This window comes from Elephantulus edwardii, unplaced genomic scaffold (genome assembly GCF_000299155.1).
Source record: "Elephantulus edwardii isolate Elephantulus edwardi_28Jun2011 unplaced genomic scaffold, EleEdw1.0 scaffold00114, whole genome shotgun sequence".
In the NCBI taxonomy this organism is placed as follows: domain Eukaryota; kingdom Metazoa; phylum Chordata; class Mammalia; order Macroscelidea; family Macroscelididae; genus Elephantulus; species Elephantulus edwardii.
The window spans coordinates 11,108,424-11,129,178 of NW_006399864.1; the positions used below are offsets into that span (position 1 = coordinate 11,108,424).

At 38.0% G+C, this 20,755-nt stretch overlaps 1 protein-coding gene across 1 annotated transcript in view; it reads left to right on the top strand.

Annotated features, from left to right (window-relative positions):
• The first annotated feature begins 5,317 nt into the window (after positions 1–5,317).
• The window catches only part of SLC30A8 (solute carrier family 30 (zinc transporter), member 8), a 53,796-nt gene continuing 38,358 nt past the window's right edge, over positions 5,318–20,755 (top strand). Inside the window, exons 1-2 of the mRNA XM_006892351.1 lie at positions 5,318–5,388; positions 18,582–18,781. Of these exons, the coding sequence (XP_006892413.1) occupies positions 5,318–5,388; positions 18,582–18,781 (271 nt within the window). The remainder of the gene's footprint in view (positions 5,389–18,581; positions 18,782–20,755) is intronic.

Below are 20,755 nucleotides of genomic sequence, written 5' to 3' on the forward strand. Positions count from 1 at the left end.
AGTCACACATCTAAAGAAGTGATCAAACCATAAACGGAAATGAATTCTAGCTATTTTAAAAGCACAAGCATTGAACCCCTTTCCCACATGGTCTTTGTGTGGGGACAAAAAAATGTACGTTTATTACTTAAAAATCAGTACATATTTGAGTCTTGTTTTCAGAGATAGTTACACACAAACATATATTTCTGGAAAAAAGTTGACATTTTGAGAAATATAAGTAATGAGGATTCTATTGTAATGTCAAGGGATGATTATGGTGATTTTGCATAAAAATATACAAAGTATTTGTAAATAAAACGTCAAATGATACAGAAGACAATTGGGTTAATTATTTCTTGTACAAGTATTAACTAACTAACGTCTGTAAAATTCTATTAAGAAATTATTGCCGGCAACAGATAGTGCCAAAGAGGTAAATCAGTCCTTCAATTGTGTCAGTGATACTCTCGTGTCTGACAGAGTATTTATTCCCAGAGGTAACTGTTATAAATTGCATTTTGCCCCTTCAGTTGCTACAAGCTTGTGATGGAGAGTGGGCGGAGAGGACAACCTGTAATTCAGGATGGCTTGGAAGTCGGTGGTTGCCTAGGAAACTAGGATTAGCAGCAGAAGGCTTACCCAAACCAACTGTCAACAAGACAGGAGCTTTCCCTTTTTTGATCTTCATTGCTCTCTAAATACACATTCTGTGCTGCCTGCGGAGCCTTATTTGGACCCCTGACCATTGCAGGCAGTTTATGCCACGCTGGGCCAAAGGTTAGACAGAGAAGCTGACATGTTTTTAATAAACTTGATGCTGATCAAATATCAGAGGGCTAGAAGACAGTAGAGATGAGCACGGTGAAGTTAAAATGAGTTTGTAAGAGTGTGAGGTGGCCAGGAAGGAAAATGAACAATTAGACAATACACATGATAAATTGGATGACTGAAAGACCATATCTAAATAGAGATACACAGATATCAGAATGATAAAATGAGCGAGATGAATATTTTACACGATGCAGCATGGTAGGTGAGTGCTGAACATAACTTATCTCTTATCTGTATCTCGATTTATAAAGACAAAATGTAATATTTTTTATTACCTGAAAGTTTTATTTGCTGCCATACTCAACTTGACATCACCTAACGCCACCACCGCCGTCCCTACCAACCACCACCATTCTCTTCTCGTAGTCTGAGCACCGCAGAAGCTTCGTGATTATCTCCAGTGACAGTAACAATGGGCTTGAGATGAGGAGGAGAGAGCATAGATATGACAGAGGGCAAGTTTCTCGTCTGTTGTTCATAGGCTCAGGGTGAGGCATAGTCAAATTGATGACATCAAACAACAACAGTCTACTTCCAAGGGCAATCGTTTCAAACTGACAAACCTCTGAAGAAAATAACGCCTCCTCTCCTGGCTGCATTCAAGTTATATACATTTTCTTCTTAATTTAGAATTTAACATGCATGTGCATACAGATAGTTATAAATTTACCTTTTTCTCACTCATCACCGTTGATTCAGAACACATTCAGTTGCTTCTGCAACAGGTTTCCTAAACTGTAAATCACACAAAAAGGGATTTCCCATTTTTCTCTCTCAGAGTCCCTGATGGATGCCAGCCACCAGAGAGATGTGAACTTTGGAGTCAACAGTACAACCATCGTTCCATAACCCTGTATTATATTAGCTTTATCTCATTCTCATTCCCACACAATCTATATTGACAACCTACTATATGGTTTTAATACTCAGAGGTTATAAACAAATAGAAGCATATTGATGTATTCATATTTGCACTAATGACAAAAATCATGGGGCAAAAACTTAAACGTCAAGATTGCTCTTTATATAGTCAACTATTTATTTTCCAGATGAATTAGGAACATCTGCTATAAAAGACCTCCCCAAAATGTTAAAGAGCAATGATGCTAGTTTAAGGATGAAGGTGCACCTGACCCACAGTCTTGTCAATTACTTGCTATGCATCTGAAAGTGGGACAGTGAGTGAGGATGACAGAAGAAGAATCGATGCCTTTGAGCTGGGGTGCTGGAAAAGAGTACTGAAAATTCCATGATCTGATGAAAAACCAAATCTGTCTTGTAGAAAGTGCAGCGAGGATGCTCCTTAGAGGCAAGGATGGAGAAATTTCACCTTACATACTTTAGGGATGCTCTTAGGAGGAGCTAGTCCTTGCAAAAGACGTCATGCTTGGAAAAGTGGACGATGAGTGAAAGAGAAGAGAGGACCCTCTATGAGGTGGATTTACATCCTGACAGTAAAAAATGACCTCAAGTGTGTCAGAGATGATGAGGATGGCACAGGATAGGGCAGAATTCAGATCTGTTGTTCGTAGGGTAGCTGTGAGTCATTGTCAACTCAGTGACACCTCACAACATCCACTTCCCTGAATTTTGCAGGAAAAGAGAAGGACAACATTGCGTTTCTTCTTTGCACTTATCCATAATGGATTTCAGCCTGATTTGGACACATTTTCGCACTTTTTGACATTAAATTACTTGAATTCTATTTCTCTTATAATGTGCTAAAATTACTTGAAAATGATTCAGGCTGTAAAGTATGGCAATGTGTCACACTGCTTGATTAGTAATTCTTTTCTGGTTTCCTTCTTTTGCTTCCACAGAATAACTTAATATTTAGCAATGTTAAGTGTATGAATTCACAAGAAAATACTTTAATTTTTCCTCTGCTAAAGTTAGACTCAGATTTCTAGATTTTCTTCTCCCAGAAAAACCAATTTCCCCCTTGTCCAGAGTCATTTCACTGGTTTCCATACCATGAAACAAGTTAACAATCAGACAACAGGATCATAGAAGATCTAAGAATTTATATTATAGATGCATGCATTTTGAAATATAGGGAAAACAAGAGGTCCCACTCCATCACAGAGATGATGGGCCACCTAATGACTCTCACTCTCAACCCAAGTAGACTTCTTGCTTGCTTTCTGCTGCATTGCCATTGACACATGACCTTTCCAGGTGATAATATTTGTTTCAGTACTTGTTCAGCAAACAATGGGCATGTTTTCATGATACTGGACTATCCTTGGAATTAGACTAATCCACTAAGAAGTTCTGGGTCTCTCTGGTGGCACAATTGTAAACACTTGATTGACTGCAATCAGTATGTCGATGGCTTGAACTCATCCGGCTGCTCTGCAGCTGGATTTTCTTATCTGCTCCTGAAAAGATTGCTGCTGTTGAGGTAAGATAGTATCTCATTGTTGGTTCGATTTGCATCTCTCTGATTGCTAGTGATTTTGAACATTTCATCATGCGTCTGTTAGCCATCCAAATGCCCTCCTTTGTTAAGAATCTTTTGCCAATTTTGTGATTGGGTTATCAATATTTTTTTGGTGGAGGCCCTGTAGTATTTTGTAGACTTTAACCTGTGAGTTTTTCTAAACTACCCTTGTCATATATCTCCCCCTCCCCCACCCCTTTCCAGTCTGTGGACTTTCTTTTCACCCTCCTGGAGAAGATTTCTGATGCACACAGGAATTTAGTTTTTGTAGCAAAATTTAATAACAATAAAAGTTTAGCAAACAATAAATATTGGAAAGGATACAGAGAGATTGGAACTCTTATGCGCTGCTGGTGGTATAGTAAAATGGTCCAACCATTTGGCACTTTGGTGTTTCCTCAGAAAGCTGAATATAAATTCCCACAACACCCAGCTATTCCACTCCTAGGAATATATCCTAAATGAAATCAGAATGGAGACACAAATGGATACCTGTGTTCATAACAGCATTATTCACAACAGCAAGAAAATGGAAACAGCCCAAATGCCAATCAATAGATAGATTGAGAAATTATGGTACATTCACCCAATAGCATACTATGCAACACTAAGAAAAATGATTCTGTAAAATACTATATAACATGAGAAAGTCTAAAGAGTGTAATTCTAAGTGAAATAACTCAGTCACATAAGGACAAATATTGCAAAAGACTAGTATTCTGAAAATATAGGGATAACTGAGCAAGATATGTGTAAATGTTCAAAAGGGAAGGGGAAAAAGGAAGGGAAGAGAAAAGGGGGGAATCTGGGATAACAGAGGTCATTGGGATGAAGGGATGGTGAGGGAATAGGAAAGATTCCTGGATGACCTGAAGAAAACGAGTGATAATAGACATAGTTCAATAGGTTGCAGAAGTTTTACTCTCTCATGAACATGAATCACAATCAGTCAGAAATGGGCTCTGTGGCCCCCAACAACAGCAAACCATCCTGAAAGAACTTTAGTTTGTTTAGTGATCACAGAAGAAGAAGGAAATGCAGGACTAGGTCGAGGATTTGCCTCTTCCCCCTATTCTGTCCACACTCCTACTCGTATGTACCTATTTAGCATTCAGGAACTCTTTGGTGCTCACACAAATACCTGGCACAGGACCAGTCTGATGACATTGGGCTCACCTGGAAAGGAAAGCACTTGTAATTAAGTCAAATATCAATTTTTTGGAGCTTGAGAGTTGGTGGCCTCTTTAGAGTAACTCCCAAAGTTCCATTCCCAAGAGCTGTGATTTGTTGGATAAGATTTCCTTGTATCCTTAGTAGGGGCAACGCTGGCCAAGGAAAAGGTGGGTCACTCCAGGGCTTGTATGATTGAGGACTTTTATTTACACAGAAGCTGAGTCTGCCCTTCTCCCGCCTGTCAAAAAGGTTTCAAAGCTGCCGAACCAGGAACTGTTTCAGATTACTGACTTCAGTACCTAATGACCCTTGTCCTCCCCTGCAAGAGAGAAATCTCAAAACGGACCTGGAGGTAGGCATAGTTGACTCCTGACAGATGCTTAGAGGTCATCTACGGGCTAAATCCCATGGGAAATTCTTTTAAGCTGTGGGAGAGACAAAAGGAAAAAAGACAAGATCAGTGTACAGGGAGAGTAGCTGTTTGTGGTTCACCCAGGTGTGCCCTAATGGTCAAACTCCTGCATCAGCAATTAGTAGGCAACCCTGAGCTTCTTTGCCTTTTGGGAAGTACAATTACACCAGATAGCCCAGGAAACACACCATTACACACACACACACACACACACACACACACACACACACACACACACACACACACACACACGTCCACATCTCCCCAGGAAAGGAGTTTCTGTGGGAGAGAATTGCATCAGGTGATGTTCCAAGGAGGTGGGAATTTTAGCAGACCTTCCAGACACAGCTGTAGGAGGCTTGCTATTTTCCGTCGGAGAAGACTTTTTCTCTATGAAATCCTGTGAGTAATTGTGGTGCTGCTTGGTTTGCCAACGGGGCAGAGGTAAAACAACCAAAGCTCTTATCCTGACCACCATGGAGTTTCTTGAAAGAACTTACCTTGTGAATGACAAAACCACCAAGATGTATGCCTTCACACTAGACAGGTAACAAGACAGCTCTATCTGCCTCACAACTTTTCTGTGCTTTGAATATTCCAGAAGTCCCTAGGTGCCTTGGCTTCAGAATTGGAAAATTTGCTCAGCAACCTAGAGGCATTTTGTAAAATTTCCTAAGCTATTTACTGACTTGTTGGATTCATGTCCTAAAAAATCAAGAGTTGATTTGATTTCTTAAGTATTCTGTGTGCATGCAGGAAACTATTAATGTATTTTTTATCTGTAGTTTCTCTTTGATAAAATATGCATTCTAATGTGTTTTCCTTCTCCTGCTTTAGTTATTCCCACCTGTAAACAGCAAGTAAATTCTATTATAATAAAAAAGGACTCGTTGACTATGTGACAAAATTGTGGCTGTATTGAAATAACACGAGAGTTTTGGTAATCATAAAATATCATTTTAAGTATATACAAATATAAGTATAGTTGATTTAAATGTCTCACAGAGTTTCAGGTTCTTTTAATATGTCCCACAGCCCCATTGGAATATATTAATTAATTTTGCATATTTTTAAACAATTATTGATTGAGCATTTTTGCACCAAGTCCTGAATATGTAATGCAGAAGGTTATATGTTGCATCTCAGAGCACTGACTTCTTGAAGTGTAAGGTCCTACAGGCCCTTATGGTACAGCAGAGCAGTGTCGAGTGGAGGACATCCAATGGGAATACTGAGCAAAGCCTGGAGTTCACTGTGTCTTGGGCATTTGAGAATGCTTTTGCAGAAGAAGGACATCTAGATGGGGAGTTAAAAAAGGACTAGAGTTAGAGAATCCTCTGTTGAGCACAGAATAGTTATCTGGACTATGAAATTTTCATGGTAAAACTTAAAACATGGACTAGTTTAGTGTCTGAGCGAGTGAAAGTGATTTGTTTTAAATCAGGGGCAAAGAGATGCACAATTGTTATATATAGATCAATACATAAAAATGTGAAATACATTTATGTTAGGAGCAGAATATGCAATTACTTACCCATTTACTATATGTGTAATTTTTGTTTTTGTTGGTCTCATTGAAACAATATAATATTTTAAAGAGTATTTTAACATTTTTTAATACCATCAAGTAAGAACAGAACAAAATTTTCTTGAGATGTTTGTATATTTGCTTTAGCAAATACTCTAAAACATTCATTAGCTCACATTGTAAAGATTATTGATCTTAGAAAATACTAAATGTAATCTTTCAAGATAGTAATATTAATGTGATCTTATGTTAGATTAAGCAGACATTTTGAATCATAAATTGCTAGTGCTATTGATAATATTAATAGAAATTGCCATTAAAGAAAGTATTTCCTTTCTTATGAAAATGTGCTCAGCCTTTTGGTGCAGAAATAAAGATAAGTGTTTCTAGGTATGGGTATCATTCACTTCATAGTGGGTATGGTTTTTAGGAAACAGAGCTGAAACAAACTGCCAAATGACGTTTTCTAAAAAAAAAAACCAAACCCCCAAACCAAAAACGTTAAACCTGGAAGAAATTATTTATCCAGAGGCCTCATTTTACTGTCAGGAAAGTGTAAGTTGGAGAGAATAAATGCCTTTCTTAAGGTCAGGTGCATATGGCAGCTTTGGGATCTGGGTACACGTCTCCTATTGGTTGATTGATGGCCCTTTCTTTCCCATGTCCCCACAATGACTTGTGTGATGCAGCCTTCTGGGTCCTTTGGTTCATTTATTCTTTCACTTTCTTCTCTTACTCCTTCTGACCTTCTTTCCCACGTATCATCATTAACTGCCTCTGAAAACTTGCTGGAGGGTCAGCTGTAGGTGGGTTCTGACTCAGTGGTACACAGCACCACCACAGGGTTCCCAAGACTCTAATCTTTATGAAAGTAGGTCACTAAGTTTTCTCTCCCTAAGATTGGCTGATAGTTTCTAACTGCCAATTCTTCAATTAACAATTGTGTATTTGATCACTGCACTACCACAATCCTTTATTTCATAGATAATGTTATCTATATAACAAATAACTTTTATCTACTGATATTTCCTCCTTTCTCTTCCTCTTCTTTGATTTAGAAAACCCTAGTGGCATTATGGTTAAGGTCTTGGTTCTTAACTGGAGAGTCAGAAGTTAAAACCCAATAGTTGTTCTGTGGGAACAAAGATCTGATGCTTTTCTCCAGTAAAAGGAATCACAGCCTGGGAACCCACAGGACAGTTCTATTCTGTTGTGTGGAGTCACGGAGAGGGGGACCAGTATTTGTCTGTCAGACGGCTGTATTGTGGTGGCATGCATGTTGCTGTGGTGGTGGGATCTGTGCCATTTGTATTTCAAATGCCAGCATATAAATAGGGCTAATACGTTCTGGCCATCCACTTCTGAAATAACAGGTCTGCAAACATCTTCTGGCTGACTGAAGTCACCTGAATAGTGATGGAAGATAAGCCCCTGAGGTTGAAAGGTCCTCAAAATATGACTGAGGGAAGAGCTGCCTCCTCAAAACAGCATCTATTGCAACGACCCAGATGGAGCAACATTTCCATTCAATAACAGACTTTCATTGACTGCTGTGGCAAGACTCAACGTGAAGAGAAAGAGCTGGAAACATCTACTGATAATTGGAACACAAACAAGGAAAATCAAAAGTTGTAAAAAGTGAAATGCAATGCGTATGACCAACGTCAGCGAGTTAACGTAGACCGATACTGGCCATTTTGAATCAGACAATCATATGATCCACTACAGTGGGAATGACAAATTAAAGAGGAATGATGCTGCATTAATTATCAAAAGGAGAATTTTAAAACTGAGAAACTGTGGTACATTAACACAATGGAATACTACGTAACACTCAGGAGCAATGATTTTGAAAAAAATACTATATAACATGCAAGAGGCTAGAGAGTATTATGATGAGTGAACTAACTTGGGTGCATAAGAACAAATACTATATAAGACGATTATTGTAAAAACAGAAGGATAACCAGTGAGATGTGGATGGCTAAACAAAGAGAGATGGGGAGGGGGCAGGAGGACTGAGGGTGGGGATGCGGGGAAATCACAAGATTGAAGAGTTTGGTGGGTTGAAAGAGGGAGGAGAAAAAAATTTGTTAAAAAAAGGCATTTCAAAATCTATCCTGAAGTTCAATGCTGTGAGTAATAAGATTCTAGTCACATGCATACCAAGAAAACCTATTAATATACCCCTTCTTGAAATGTATGCATTATCTATTAAAGCCAAAGATAAAGAAATTGAAGCTCAATCAACTTCTGTAGTTTGCAGTTAATCAAACATGCAAGCAACATTGATTAATAAAAATTGATGACTGGAATGCAAAAGCTGGAAATAAAGAAGGACTTGTTACTGTTAGGTGCCGTCGCGTACAACTCATTGTGACACTATGTACAAGAAATCTTAACTCTATCCTATTCTCATCTCTCTGACATATTCAATCCCATTGCTGCAGTCACTGTGTAAATTAATCTTGCTCACTGTCTTCTGCTCTTTCACCGAACTTCCACCTTTCCAATCATGATGGCCTTCTCCAAGGAATAACCCCTCCTAACAACATGCCCAAAGTATATGAGATAAAGCTTCGCTATCTTCGCCTCAAAGAGGCACCTTGGTAGTACCTTCTTTAAGGCATATCTGTTTGTTCTTTTGGCCCTCTGTGAGATATTCAGAACTCCAACACTACAGCTCAAAGGCATTAATTCTTCTTACTTGATTCTTATTCATTGTCTCGCTCTCAGACACACAGCAAGTGATTAAAAAGACCGTGGCCTGAATCAGGGGCACCTTAGTTCTCGAACAGACAAAGAGGAAATGGTACTTAGAAAATATGGCTCTAGAGGCAGAAATGAAGTTGGAAATTGAGTGGCAGAGTTTTATACAAACAATTATTTATTCATTGCACATATTTTTTTTCTCATTTCATCAGGCTAAATGAGATACCTGTAAGTGATACTTTAGAATAGCAAGAGAGTGAAAATGGATGCTGGAAGACTCTGAAGTCCACAATTCAGAATTGGAACAGTATAATTTTTACCACATATGATTAGTTAAAACAAGTCCCAAGACTTACATTCAAGGAATAGGCAAATAAACTCCTTCTCTTGACAGACATAATAGGAATGGTTGGCAACCATCTTTACATGTAAGTTAACCGCTGGGAGTACTATGACCAGGCTCTGTTGGTGCCGTAAACGATCCTAAAGCCTCTTCCCTAATCCTTTCTTACTTATCTGCATTTCACTGTTTACCATGCTTGATGTTCCTGGTATAAAAATGACACTAGTGTAAAATGAATATGCACATTTCATATGGCATAAAAATGGGGGGGTCTAGTTACTCTTTTTTTCCTAAACATATATTAAAAATATGAGAAACATAAAGGAATAAGTTATTTATTGGGAATAAGGACAAGTTACTGAAATCTCTTTGGAGTATGAAGCCTTAAAAGTGATGATGGAAGACAGTTTCAGAAGACTAGTATGACTAGATTAGTAGAATATCTTTAGCAAAACAACTGTAATTATTTAACCAGTGACACATCTACCTATCTCGTCTATCTATCTATCTATCTATCCTTTAAAGTATCCAAAAGTATCTTAAAGCTAAATAGAAAATTGAGAACTATTCATTTAATAGTCTACAAAATATCAATCAGAGTATAAACTATGGCATTTGAGTGAAAAATATACACTGACCTACTCCATGCCCTTTGAGCAGGTGTAGACAAAAAGACAGCTTTCCCCCAGCTCTCCATTGAAAGCTATGATTTCATCTTGAAAGGGACAGGCTTCTGAAATGTCTTAGCCTCCCATCTCTGTGTTGTAGAAGTTCTATGTCATGCAGACATGGCTGGAGGACTGGGACACTTTTTCCATCATTCAGTCCCCATGATTAAGGCAGACTCTTAGGATTCTGGATCACTTACAAGGCAGTATTTCTATCCCAGAAAGCGCAGATCAAGTAGACAAGGAAGTTCTGTATCTTCCCAGCCTCTCTCCTTGGGAGCAGAAAGATTACTTCCTGTGAAGTCTGTGCTGCCCATTCTCCAGGCTCAAGTGCACTGACACAGATACCCTGCTCAAGCAGTAAGAAAAAGGTTATAAGATCAGAGAGTTGGGTAATTCTGCTAAAGAAATTAATGGTGGAACCCCCTAGGCATATATTTGGTAAACCATATAGAAGCTTTTTGGAGGGGAGTTTGGGGAATTTCAAATCTAAATGTACCATTGAAAACAATGAAGATTTTGGTGTTGGACACAGATGGTGTGGTCCATCAGTGACAGCAACAAGTGAAATGGTCGAAGAGCTGTTAAGTGTTGTAAAGCAGAAAACTTGACACAGAGACAGCCAAGAACATTCCTGGAGCTGGAGCAAGCTGCAAATACTGACCTCAAAGATTGGTCCCTCCTGGCCACATGCCCACACTATGTGAGATGCTGTTATTGTTGATTGCCTTTAAGTCGGGCATAACTTATAGTGACTCTATGAACAAAAGGCCTGAAGCCCCTCTACAACTATTGACTTTATCAAAGTTCATAGAGTTTTCTCAGGGAGGAGTGATAGGGAATGGCAAGGGACACACTGACAAAGGAGATTAATCAGAACTGGCTTTGACAAGCACTGTGGCAATTGGACAATTAAAACAGATATTCGGGGGAGGGGGGCTGAAAGAAGAACGAACTGGGGAGGAGGGTGGAGAAAACAGTGCAACAATGAATGAATGAAAACCCAAAATCTCTGTAAATGTTCATTAAAACTAATAAAATTTAATAATAATTTAAAAAAAGAAGGAAAAAAAAAAAAAGAAAGTGGATTCCAGATAGAGCTTCAAAATCCTTGCCTCCAGGGAGCAGCTTGGTTTCACCCTCTCTAGGACTGACCTCTTTGTTCTCCTGGTAGTCCATGGTATGTTCAACACTCTTCTCCAGCACCACAACTCAAAGGCATTGATTCTTCTTTCATTGTTCTTAGTCATTGTCCAGTTCTCTGATGCATGCCATGAGAATTTTTAATGGCTTCATATGCATGTGAAAGTTGGACAGTGAAGAAAGAAGGCTGAAGAAAAACTGATGCCTTTGAACTGAGTCTTGGTGAAGAGTTTTGAATGTACCATGAGTAACTGGAAAACCAAACACATCAGCTTTGGGAGAAGCACAGTTACAATGCTCCTCAGAGATGACTACGCTTAGGTTTCTTCTCATACACTCTGGGTATGTTACCAGAGAAAGGACCTGGAGAAGGACCTCAAACTTGGTAGAGTAGATGGCCAGTGAAAAAGAAGAGCATCTTTAATTAAACGGATTAGCGCAGTGGCTGCAGCAATGGACTGAATATGATGGTTCTTGTGAGAGTGGCACATGACTGGGAAGTGTTTTGCTCTGTTATACAGAATGTCACTAAGAATTGGAACAATTTGATGACACATAACAAACATAACCAAGAATCCCAACAAAGTTTAAATACAATCAAAGCCAAGAGATACACACCTTGATACTTCATCACCAAAATGTTGAACTGACAGTAAGGAAAACCCTTAAAACAGCAAGAGAACAGGCAAGTGAAAGGCACTACATATAGATTTGCAGATGATATTTCTACATGTGTATCTGTATATACTGTAACTATATCCAGGTATAAAGTAGAGCCACTAGTTAGCAAAATGATACAGATACTTCTTACTTCTTCTGTGTTGTTTTTTTTGGGGGTGGGGGGTATTCTTGTCATTACAGAAGTCCAGAGTGAAGGCTGCATAGTGGAGTGGACTTGGGGTGGGGGGAGGAATTGCATATCAATGAAAGAGTTTCTCTTTCTTTTCAAGGAGAAGAGTGAGTTGGGGTGGGTGGAGGGAGAAAAGGACAACAATGAATGACTGGAAACCCTAAGTCTCTGTAAACTTTCATTAAAATGAATTAAAAAAAAATTAAAAAGGATTAAATTAAAAAAAAAAAACCCCACACACCCAACAAAACTTCTTACTTCTAAGGAAACAGACTGAGAGAATGAGTCACTGGCCTCAAGCTCTCAAAAGCAGCAAGAGAAAAATGATCCCCATGGTGGGATCACAGAGGAGCATGTTTTCTTTCAGGAGTGATGGAGGCCATGAGGCAGTGAGGTGTCATATTCAAAGTGGAAAAAAGAAGAAACAAGAGATAAAACTGTCAACTATGAATCTGATAACCAACAAAAGGATAAATGAAGACATTGCTAAGTTTGAAAAATCTGAATTTGTTGCTAGCAAAACTGTGTTACTAAAGGAAATTCTTCAGGCTAAAAGCAATTGACACAATACAGTACTGTAAATCAGCCCAAAACCAACAGGCCTTAAAGGTAAAGTGTGTGGGCAATTATACAGGTAATTACAAAAGTCAGCCCATGTTGATATAAATGGATCAAAAAAGATCATAAGAGGAAACAAAATGTGCTTTAAAGCAAAATAGAGGTTACTAGAGGTAAAAGAGTGATATTTTGCAAAGATGAAAGGTGCAATCTATCAGGCACATATAAGATATATAGACCTAACAAAAAGAAGCCCCCCCCAAAAAAAACCCAAAAACACAACAACAACAACAAAAAAAACCCCAAGCAAAACCTGACTGATTTGAAAGGAAAAAAAAAAAAGGTAATTCAGCAATAACAGATGGAGACTTTACTTTTCCACTTTTTTTTTTAACTTTTATACTGGTTTACAGTCAAAGCTCATAAGATAGGTATACATTGTTTTTCATGCCAGATCTTTCCCATTTTGTTTACCCATCCCTCCTTCTGCCCATTAAACATCTCTCCCTTTACCCATCAAACATCTCTCCTTCTTCTCATCAAATTGTGTAACCCTATGATTAAGCCTCCCAACTCCCTTGGATCCTTGTACTCATTCTATAATAATGGTCTTATACAGTATTTGTCCTTATGAGACTGAGTTAGTTCACTTAGCATAATGCTCTCCAGTCCCTCAATAATGGATAAAATAACTAGGTCCACAAGGTATAAAAGACTGGAACAATACTTTAGACCAACTACTGCTAGCAAATACGCACAGAACACTCCATCCAAAAATAATTATATGAAATGCATGTTTTCCTAAGTGCATACTGGAAACTTTGTTTAGGAAACAAAGTTATTTTCAATACTTTGAAAAGAATTGCAATCATAAAACATAGAGACTCTAGCCGTAAAAGATTTTAGAAATAAATGTCAAAAAGGAAATCTGTAAAATTCTCAAATAAATGGCAAATAAACTGCATACACTGGTGGCCTAGCAGGTTAAGAGTTATATTGCAAACCCCAAAGCAGACAATTCAGATTCACCAGCTGCTTCATGGGAGAAAGATGGGCAAATCCCTGCTGTTCAATTTACAGCCTTTGAAAATTTGCTGGAGGGTCAATTATGGTTGGTTCCCACTTGATGGCGCATGACAAAAATAGCACTCCAAAATAACTAACAGATCAAAGATGAAATCAAAAGGAAAATTTGAAAAGAATGAAAACACAATATATTGGGACATATGTCACGCTGTGCTTGGGAGAAAGTATGAAGGTGGAAAATATATAATTTTTTTTACAAGGAAGCTCTCAAATCAATGCTGTAACTTCCTGCTTAAGACTTTAAAAAGAATAATAAACTAAAACTAAAGCAAGCAGAAATAAGAGAACTATAATGATTAAAGTGAAAAAAAATTAGAAAATTAAAACAAAAATGTTGTTTCTTTTAAAAAGATCAGCAATATTGAGAAATCTTTAACTAGACAGAAAAATGATGTGATTAGATCAAGATCAATGGGCATTGACATTTGTATCAATGAAAATTTGTTTTGCGTAAGCTGTGTAGGTATATAATGAAATAAAACACTGGGCTTGGAATCAGAAGCTCTCCCATTTGCTGGCTGTGGGACTTCAGGCAATTACTTATTCTCTCTGAATTCTAGCTACTTTACCTAAAAAAAAAAAAAATATGAAATATAGGCCCATGCATTAGATTCAGCAGGGCCTATAATTTCCCCCACTGCCATAAAGTTATTTTTGATGACTTTTTGCATTCTTCATGAACAATATTTTTGATATCTTCCCACAGCTTATCTGGTCTTCATTCATTAGTGTTCAAGGTCTCAAACCTATTCCTGAATTGATTTTTAAATTCATGGGAGATAGACTGAAGGTGAAATTTTGATTGCTGTGGATATGATTTAATCTTCTTTAGTTTTAATTTGAAGTTACATATGAGCAGTTGATGGTCTGTTCCACAATCAGCACCTGGTTTAGTTTTCACTGCTGATATTGAACTTCTACAACAGTTCCTTCCACAGATGTAATCAATCTTATTCCTGTACATCCCATCAGGTGAAATCCATGTGTATAACCTGGATTTATGTTTCTTATAAAAGGTGTTTGCTATGAATAAACCGATTGTACAGAATTCTATCTTTCTATCCCCAGCCTCATTTCTTTCACCAAGCACATATTTTCTGACTACTGATCCTTCTTCGTGATTCCCAACTTTTGCATTCCAGTCACCCATTAGTTCTTGTTTTATGTAAGTAATTTTCTCAGTTCTACCTTTTCTTTTTTTTATTTTTTATTTATTTATTTATTCTTTTTTTTTTTATGTGTGTACCATCAAATTGGATCTGACTGGTACAGGAGGCGATTGTTCCTCCTTCTTCAGCAGAGCATCTGGTGGATTTGAACCGCGCACCTCTGGGATTGCAGTGCAGTTTCCTGTCACTAGGCCACCAGTCATCCATTAGTATTAATGCATCTTGATTACGTGTTCAATCAATTTCTGACTGCAATAGTTGATGGAAATAATCTATTTCTTCCTCTTTGGCTCTGGTTATAGGTACATACATTTGAATGATAGTGATTTAACAGGTCTTCCTTGTGTGCATATGAAATATTATCCTGTCACTCACAATATTGTATTTCAATATTGATCTAGAGATGGCCTTTTAACTATGAATGCAACCTCATTTTTTCCTCACCTTTTCATCTCCAGTATAATCATATGATCGTGGGATTCAAAATGTCCCATGCCAATCCATCTCATTTTGCTAATACTCAATATGTCAATATATACACATTCAATTTCTTTTTTACAGTGTTCAGTTTTCCTACATTACACATTCCATGTACCAATTACTAATTTCTTTTTACAACTGTTTCTCCTCCTTTGTGTTTCTAAATTTGAGGGCTCAACTTCAGTTATCATATCTGTTAGTCTACTCTGTTTCATTGACTATGCAAATGTATTTGACTGTGTGAATCACCATAAATTGTGGCTAACCTTGAAGAAAATGGCAATCTCAGAACACTTGATCATGCTTATACAAAACCTATACTTGGACCAAGAAGCAGTTCTAAGAACAAAGCAAGGAAACACTGCATGGTTCAAAATCAGGAGAGGAGTTCGTCAGGGATGTGTCCTATCCCCATACCCTTTCAATCTGTGTGCAGAACAGATCATTCGGGAGGCAGGGCTTTATGAGGAGGAGTGTGGCATCAAGATTGTAGGAAGACTCATTAACAACCTACGATATATAGATGACACAACCTTGCTTGCTGAAACTGAGGAGGATCTGAAGCACTTGCTACAAAAGGTCAATATAGATTGAAGCTTAACATCAAGAAGACGAAGATTCTCATCACTGGGTCAATTGGCAGCACTATAATAGATGGAGAAAAGATTGAGGTTGTTAGCAATTATAGTTTGCTCGGATCCACAATCAACACTCTTAACACCAGCAGTTAGGAAATCAAAAGACGAATTGCACTGGGAAAATCTGCCATCATGGACCTCTCCAGAGTGCTGAAGAGCAACAATGTCAGTCTAAACACAAAAGTGTGCCTAATTCAGGCCTTGTTCTTCTCAATTACTTGTTATGCTTCAGAGAATTGGACAGTGACTAAGGATGGCCAATAAAGAATAGATGCCTTTGAGTTGTGGTGCTGGAGAAGTCTTGAACATACCATGAACTGCCAAGAAAACATATTGGTCTGTCTTGGAGAGGGTGAAACCAAGTCTCTCCTTGGAGGCTATGATTTTGAAGCTCTAACTTACTTTGGGCACGTATGTGGCCAGGAGAGATTGGTCCTTGGAGAAGGATGTCATGTTCGGAACGGTGGAAGGACAGTGCAGGAGAGGGAGACCCTGGATGTGTCAGAATTAGTGAGACTGGCTCAGGATAGGGAAGGGTTCAGAGCTGCTGTATGTAGGGTCGCTATGCATCCCGGACAACTCAGCCAATAACATTCTATGACAGGTTTGGAAGCAAGAGTGGCATTCACTTCCTAAATAACATGCCTCCAGAAACTTGACGAACTTTGATAAATGTTGATAGTTGCAGAGTGGCTTCAGGCCTTTTGTTCATAGGGTTATTATGAGCTGTGCTTGCCTTGAAGGCAATCAACAACAGTAACAACAGCCATAAAATTGGTTCTGACTCATCGTGACCTTCCATCAGGTTTCCCACCAATATCGTTTTGATCCACCAACCTTTTAGACAGTAGCCCTATACTTAATCCTTTAATATATCACAGGAATCCAAAATGCTCCTTTGAAACAAGGTCAGTGGGACTTCATCTCACATTCTTTTGGTAGGTTATAAGAAGAGCAGGTCTGGTAGCATAGCCTACAAGTGGTTGCGCTGCTGCTGTGACGGGTATACCTCTCTGCTGGTCCTAATTCACCAGCATCTCTGAGGGAGAAAGATGGGCAATCTTCTCCTGTACAATTTACAGTCTCCAGTGGAGGGTCAACTTTGAGTCAGTTCTGACTTGATGACAATGAGTTTAAGTCCCTAGAGAAAGATAACATGTTTGACCCAGGAGAGGATCAGCAAAACAGAAGGAGCATCTCACCGAGACAGTTTGACACAGAGGCTACAATAATGGCTTAACACAGCAGAGACCAGGAGGATGGTATAGAAGGAGGTAGTATTTTCTTCTGTTGTTCAGGATTGCTACAAGTTAGAGCCAGTCCGATGACACTTAACAACTTGGTAACATTTTTTCTAGCTTTGTAGATGACCCTAAATGATATTTGAGCAAAACATAGATATGGTGCCTGCTTTAGGAAGAATGAGTAGGTTTAAACTATCATTATAGATTTGATTGATTGGCAGGGATTGTCTGCAAAGCTGCGCTGAGAGGTCCTTATGGTCCAGCAGCTCAAGTGTTAGATCTATTCATGATGTTGCTATGGGAAAGAGCGGGAGAGTGATAGCAAACAGACTTGGTTATTTAAACGATCTGGCTGGTTAATATACGCATATCCTCAATCCTCTCCTCACTTTTTTTTTTTAAAAAATAGTGGTACAGTAGCATCATTCTCAACTTCCACATGGGGTACTTGATTAAATTGCACCACTACATCTCATGTATGATCGCTCTACATCTATTAGTAAAGACTTGCTATATGCTACAGTGAAAGTTTCAGGAGAAATTACAGATGGAAACAGATTAGCCAGAAAAGCTTGTCTATCTACTTTTGAAAGCAGCTGATAAAAACTCTATGGATCACAATGGTGTGTCTGAAACTTCCAGGACTGGGCAGTGTTTCGTTCCATGGATGAAGGTCATCATAAGTTGAAGTGGGGACTAGACAGCAACTAACAATTGACAGTTTCCTTTGGTAGTGCAGTACTTGAAAATATTCCAGTGTGAATTAACTGTAGCAGAAATATACAAACATGTATCTGTCTCTTTTCCCTATTCTTTTGACATCTCCTGATTGAATAAAAGCAAATCTTTTAGAGATTATTAACTCATAATTAAGAAGGAAATTTCCTGCCTGTTGATGGAGCTGTGAATGATATTAAATGTACTATGGACTGTCAAAATAACAAACAAATCTGTATTGGAGACTTTGTTTCACATACTTCAGGCCTGTTATCAGAATGGCCAGTTCTTGGAAAGGGACATCATAATTAGCAGAGTGGAGGGTCAGCAAAGGAAGGGAAGACCCTCACTGCGATGGATTGACGTAGTGACTGCAACAGGCTCACTGCACAGATTATGAGGAGGTCACAGGATCGGGTAAGGTTTCAGTCCATTGTACACATGGTTGCTATGAGACAGAATCAATTCCATGGCATCTAACAACAACACAACCACCACTAGTTAGCAGATGTCCTAATAGTGGTTTTGAGAAAGGCTATGACTGTTAGTGAGGTGTCTGTCTGCCACCATGCTAATTCCTTGCTTCTCTCAAACTCATCCACAGCATGGAACTTCGACAGAAGCCCCTGAATAAAGATCAGTGTCTCGGGGAGAGGCCAGAGTCGCTGCAGACAGGGGCTCTTTATCACTGCCACAGCAACTTCAGGGCTGCCGAGAACAGGGCGAAGGAGCAGGCCCACGCCAAGTGGAAGCTCTGCACAGCTTCGGCAATTTGCTTCATTTTCATGATTGCAGAAGTTGTGGGTGAGTACGGCTCAAAGGCTTTTCTGATTAAACAGAACCCTACACCTTTCCAAGAGGCTCACCTAAGTTGATCTTTTATCAGTAGCTTTCATGTTTCCTGTAATTACAAAATAAAAATAGTTCATTGTCAACAACCTGGAAACAAAACAAAATCCACCACTAGCTCACATTGGAGTGATAACCTCTCAATACATATGGAATATTTTCGATGTATTTCTATTCCTATTTCACAGGGTTGGTTTGGTGGTTTGTTTTGTTTTGTTTTATTTTTAAACATAATTGAGAGTGCACTGCGTGCTTTTGACTATGCCATCAAAGACCCTTCAAAAGCATTCTTAATGCCTGAACAATATTCTATACTATGCTCCACTGTGATTTACACAGTCTGTTTTGTTCAAAATTTAGGGAGAATTTGGGTTGCCCCCCCTTTCTTAAGGACAGTAATATAATGAAAACCAGTGAATAAAACTCGTCATGCCTTTTCAGCTATTCCCTTCAAAAAGATTCCTGAAAGAGAAAATAATTGGTCGAACAGCATAAACCTTTTTAAAACTTCTTCTAATGCATACTGCCCAAGTGCTATGCAGAGTGTTGGAAACAACTCATATGCCGATTAGTGCTGCATCGAGAATGATTCAGTCTCTAAATTTTTACCAACACATTACTGAAATGTTAATCTTTTCAGAATCTTTGATGATATATAAATAGAAAGGATTTCTTGTAATATATGTTTATATTATTTACTCTTAGTGTATTTTCCCCTGCATGTTTATTAGTGATCTATAGTTTCCACTGTTAATGGATAGATAATCTGGTGTCCTAGGGGGTAAGGAATTCTGTACCCAAGCCAAAGGCAAGAGTTTTGACCCTATACCAGATGCTCCATGGGAGAAGGGTGGGCAATCTTCTCCTGTGTCATTTACTGCCTCTGAAAAATCCACTGGAGGTTCAGCTATGAGTCTGTTCCAATTCAACAGCACACAGCAAGAACAACACATTTCTGCTTTGCCTTTGATTGTCTCCTGATAGTTTCTTAAGCAATGTTCTCCCATGGAGCAACTGGTGGCTTCTACTGCTGACCTTTTGGCAAACAGCCCAACACTAAATGCCAGCCTCATGCATGGCTTCTCCTCCAGTCATGAAAAACAAATACTTACTTTTACTTAATTTCTTATGTTTAATTTTTAGATATATCTTAAGTAAATAGATTGTATGCTCTGAGGACTAAAAATCTTTTTCTAAATAGCTATCAAAATTTAAAAAAAATTTATAGAATTAGAATCTTTCCCTTTATTGATTTTTTTGGTTTTTCTTTCATCATTTATCAAGTATTTCTAAGTAATAAGACCTAGTCCTGAAGTGTCTTATTGATCTGTATCCCTACTCTTTTGCCAGGAATAATCTTTCATAATTAATGGAAATTTATGTTATAATGTCTGTTGGTCTCAAGACAGTGGCTGTTACTTCTAACTCTAATTAAACTTGAAAATAATTTTGTACAATTCTCTTTTAAAATCTAATTATGATTTTTGTTAATATATATATAGAATAAATGGAAACAAAATATTACATTTTCTTATCAGAAAAAATATGTTTATCCATTTATTTAAATCTCTCAGTTAGATTTTGTGATTTTTATTTGCTTGAAAATGTAGCATAACTATTACTTGTAAAGTTATTTTGTATGTTTGATTTATTCATTTCAGGAAAAGAACCAGGGTAGGATCTTTTATTTAGATATTATATATTTTCTAGACAGTTACTGTATGCATCTTGTAAAGTTTATTGGTATTTTTTGGTAACTCATCTTTTTATTTATGTTTTAATTTTAAAAACATTTATGGTGGTTTGTTTATAAAGTTTGTATATATTGTGTTTCACACTATTCTTCAATCATCTTATGCTTCACAATCATTCCCATGCATTATGTTTTATAAAATCAGTCACCACAGAGTTTCACAGTTTGGTGAGTGG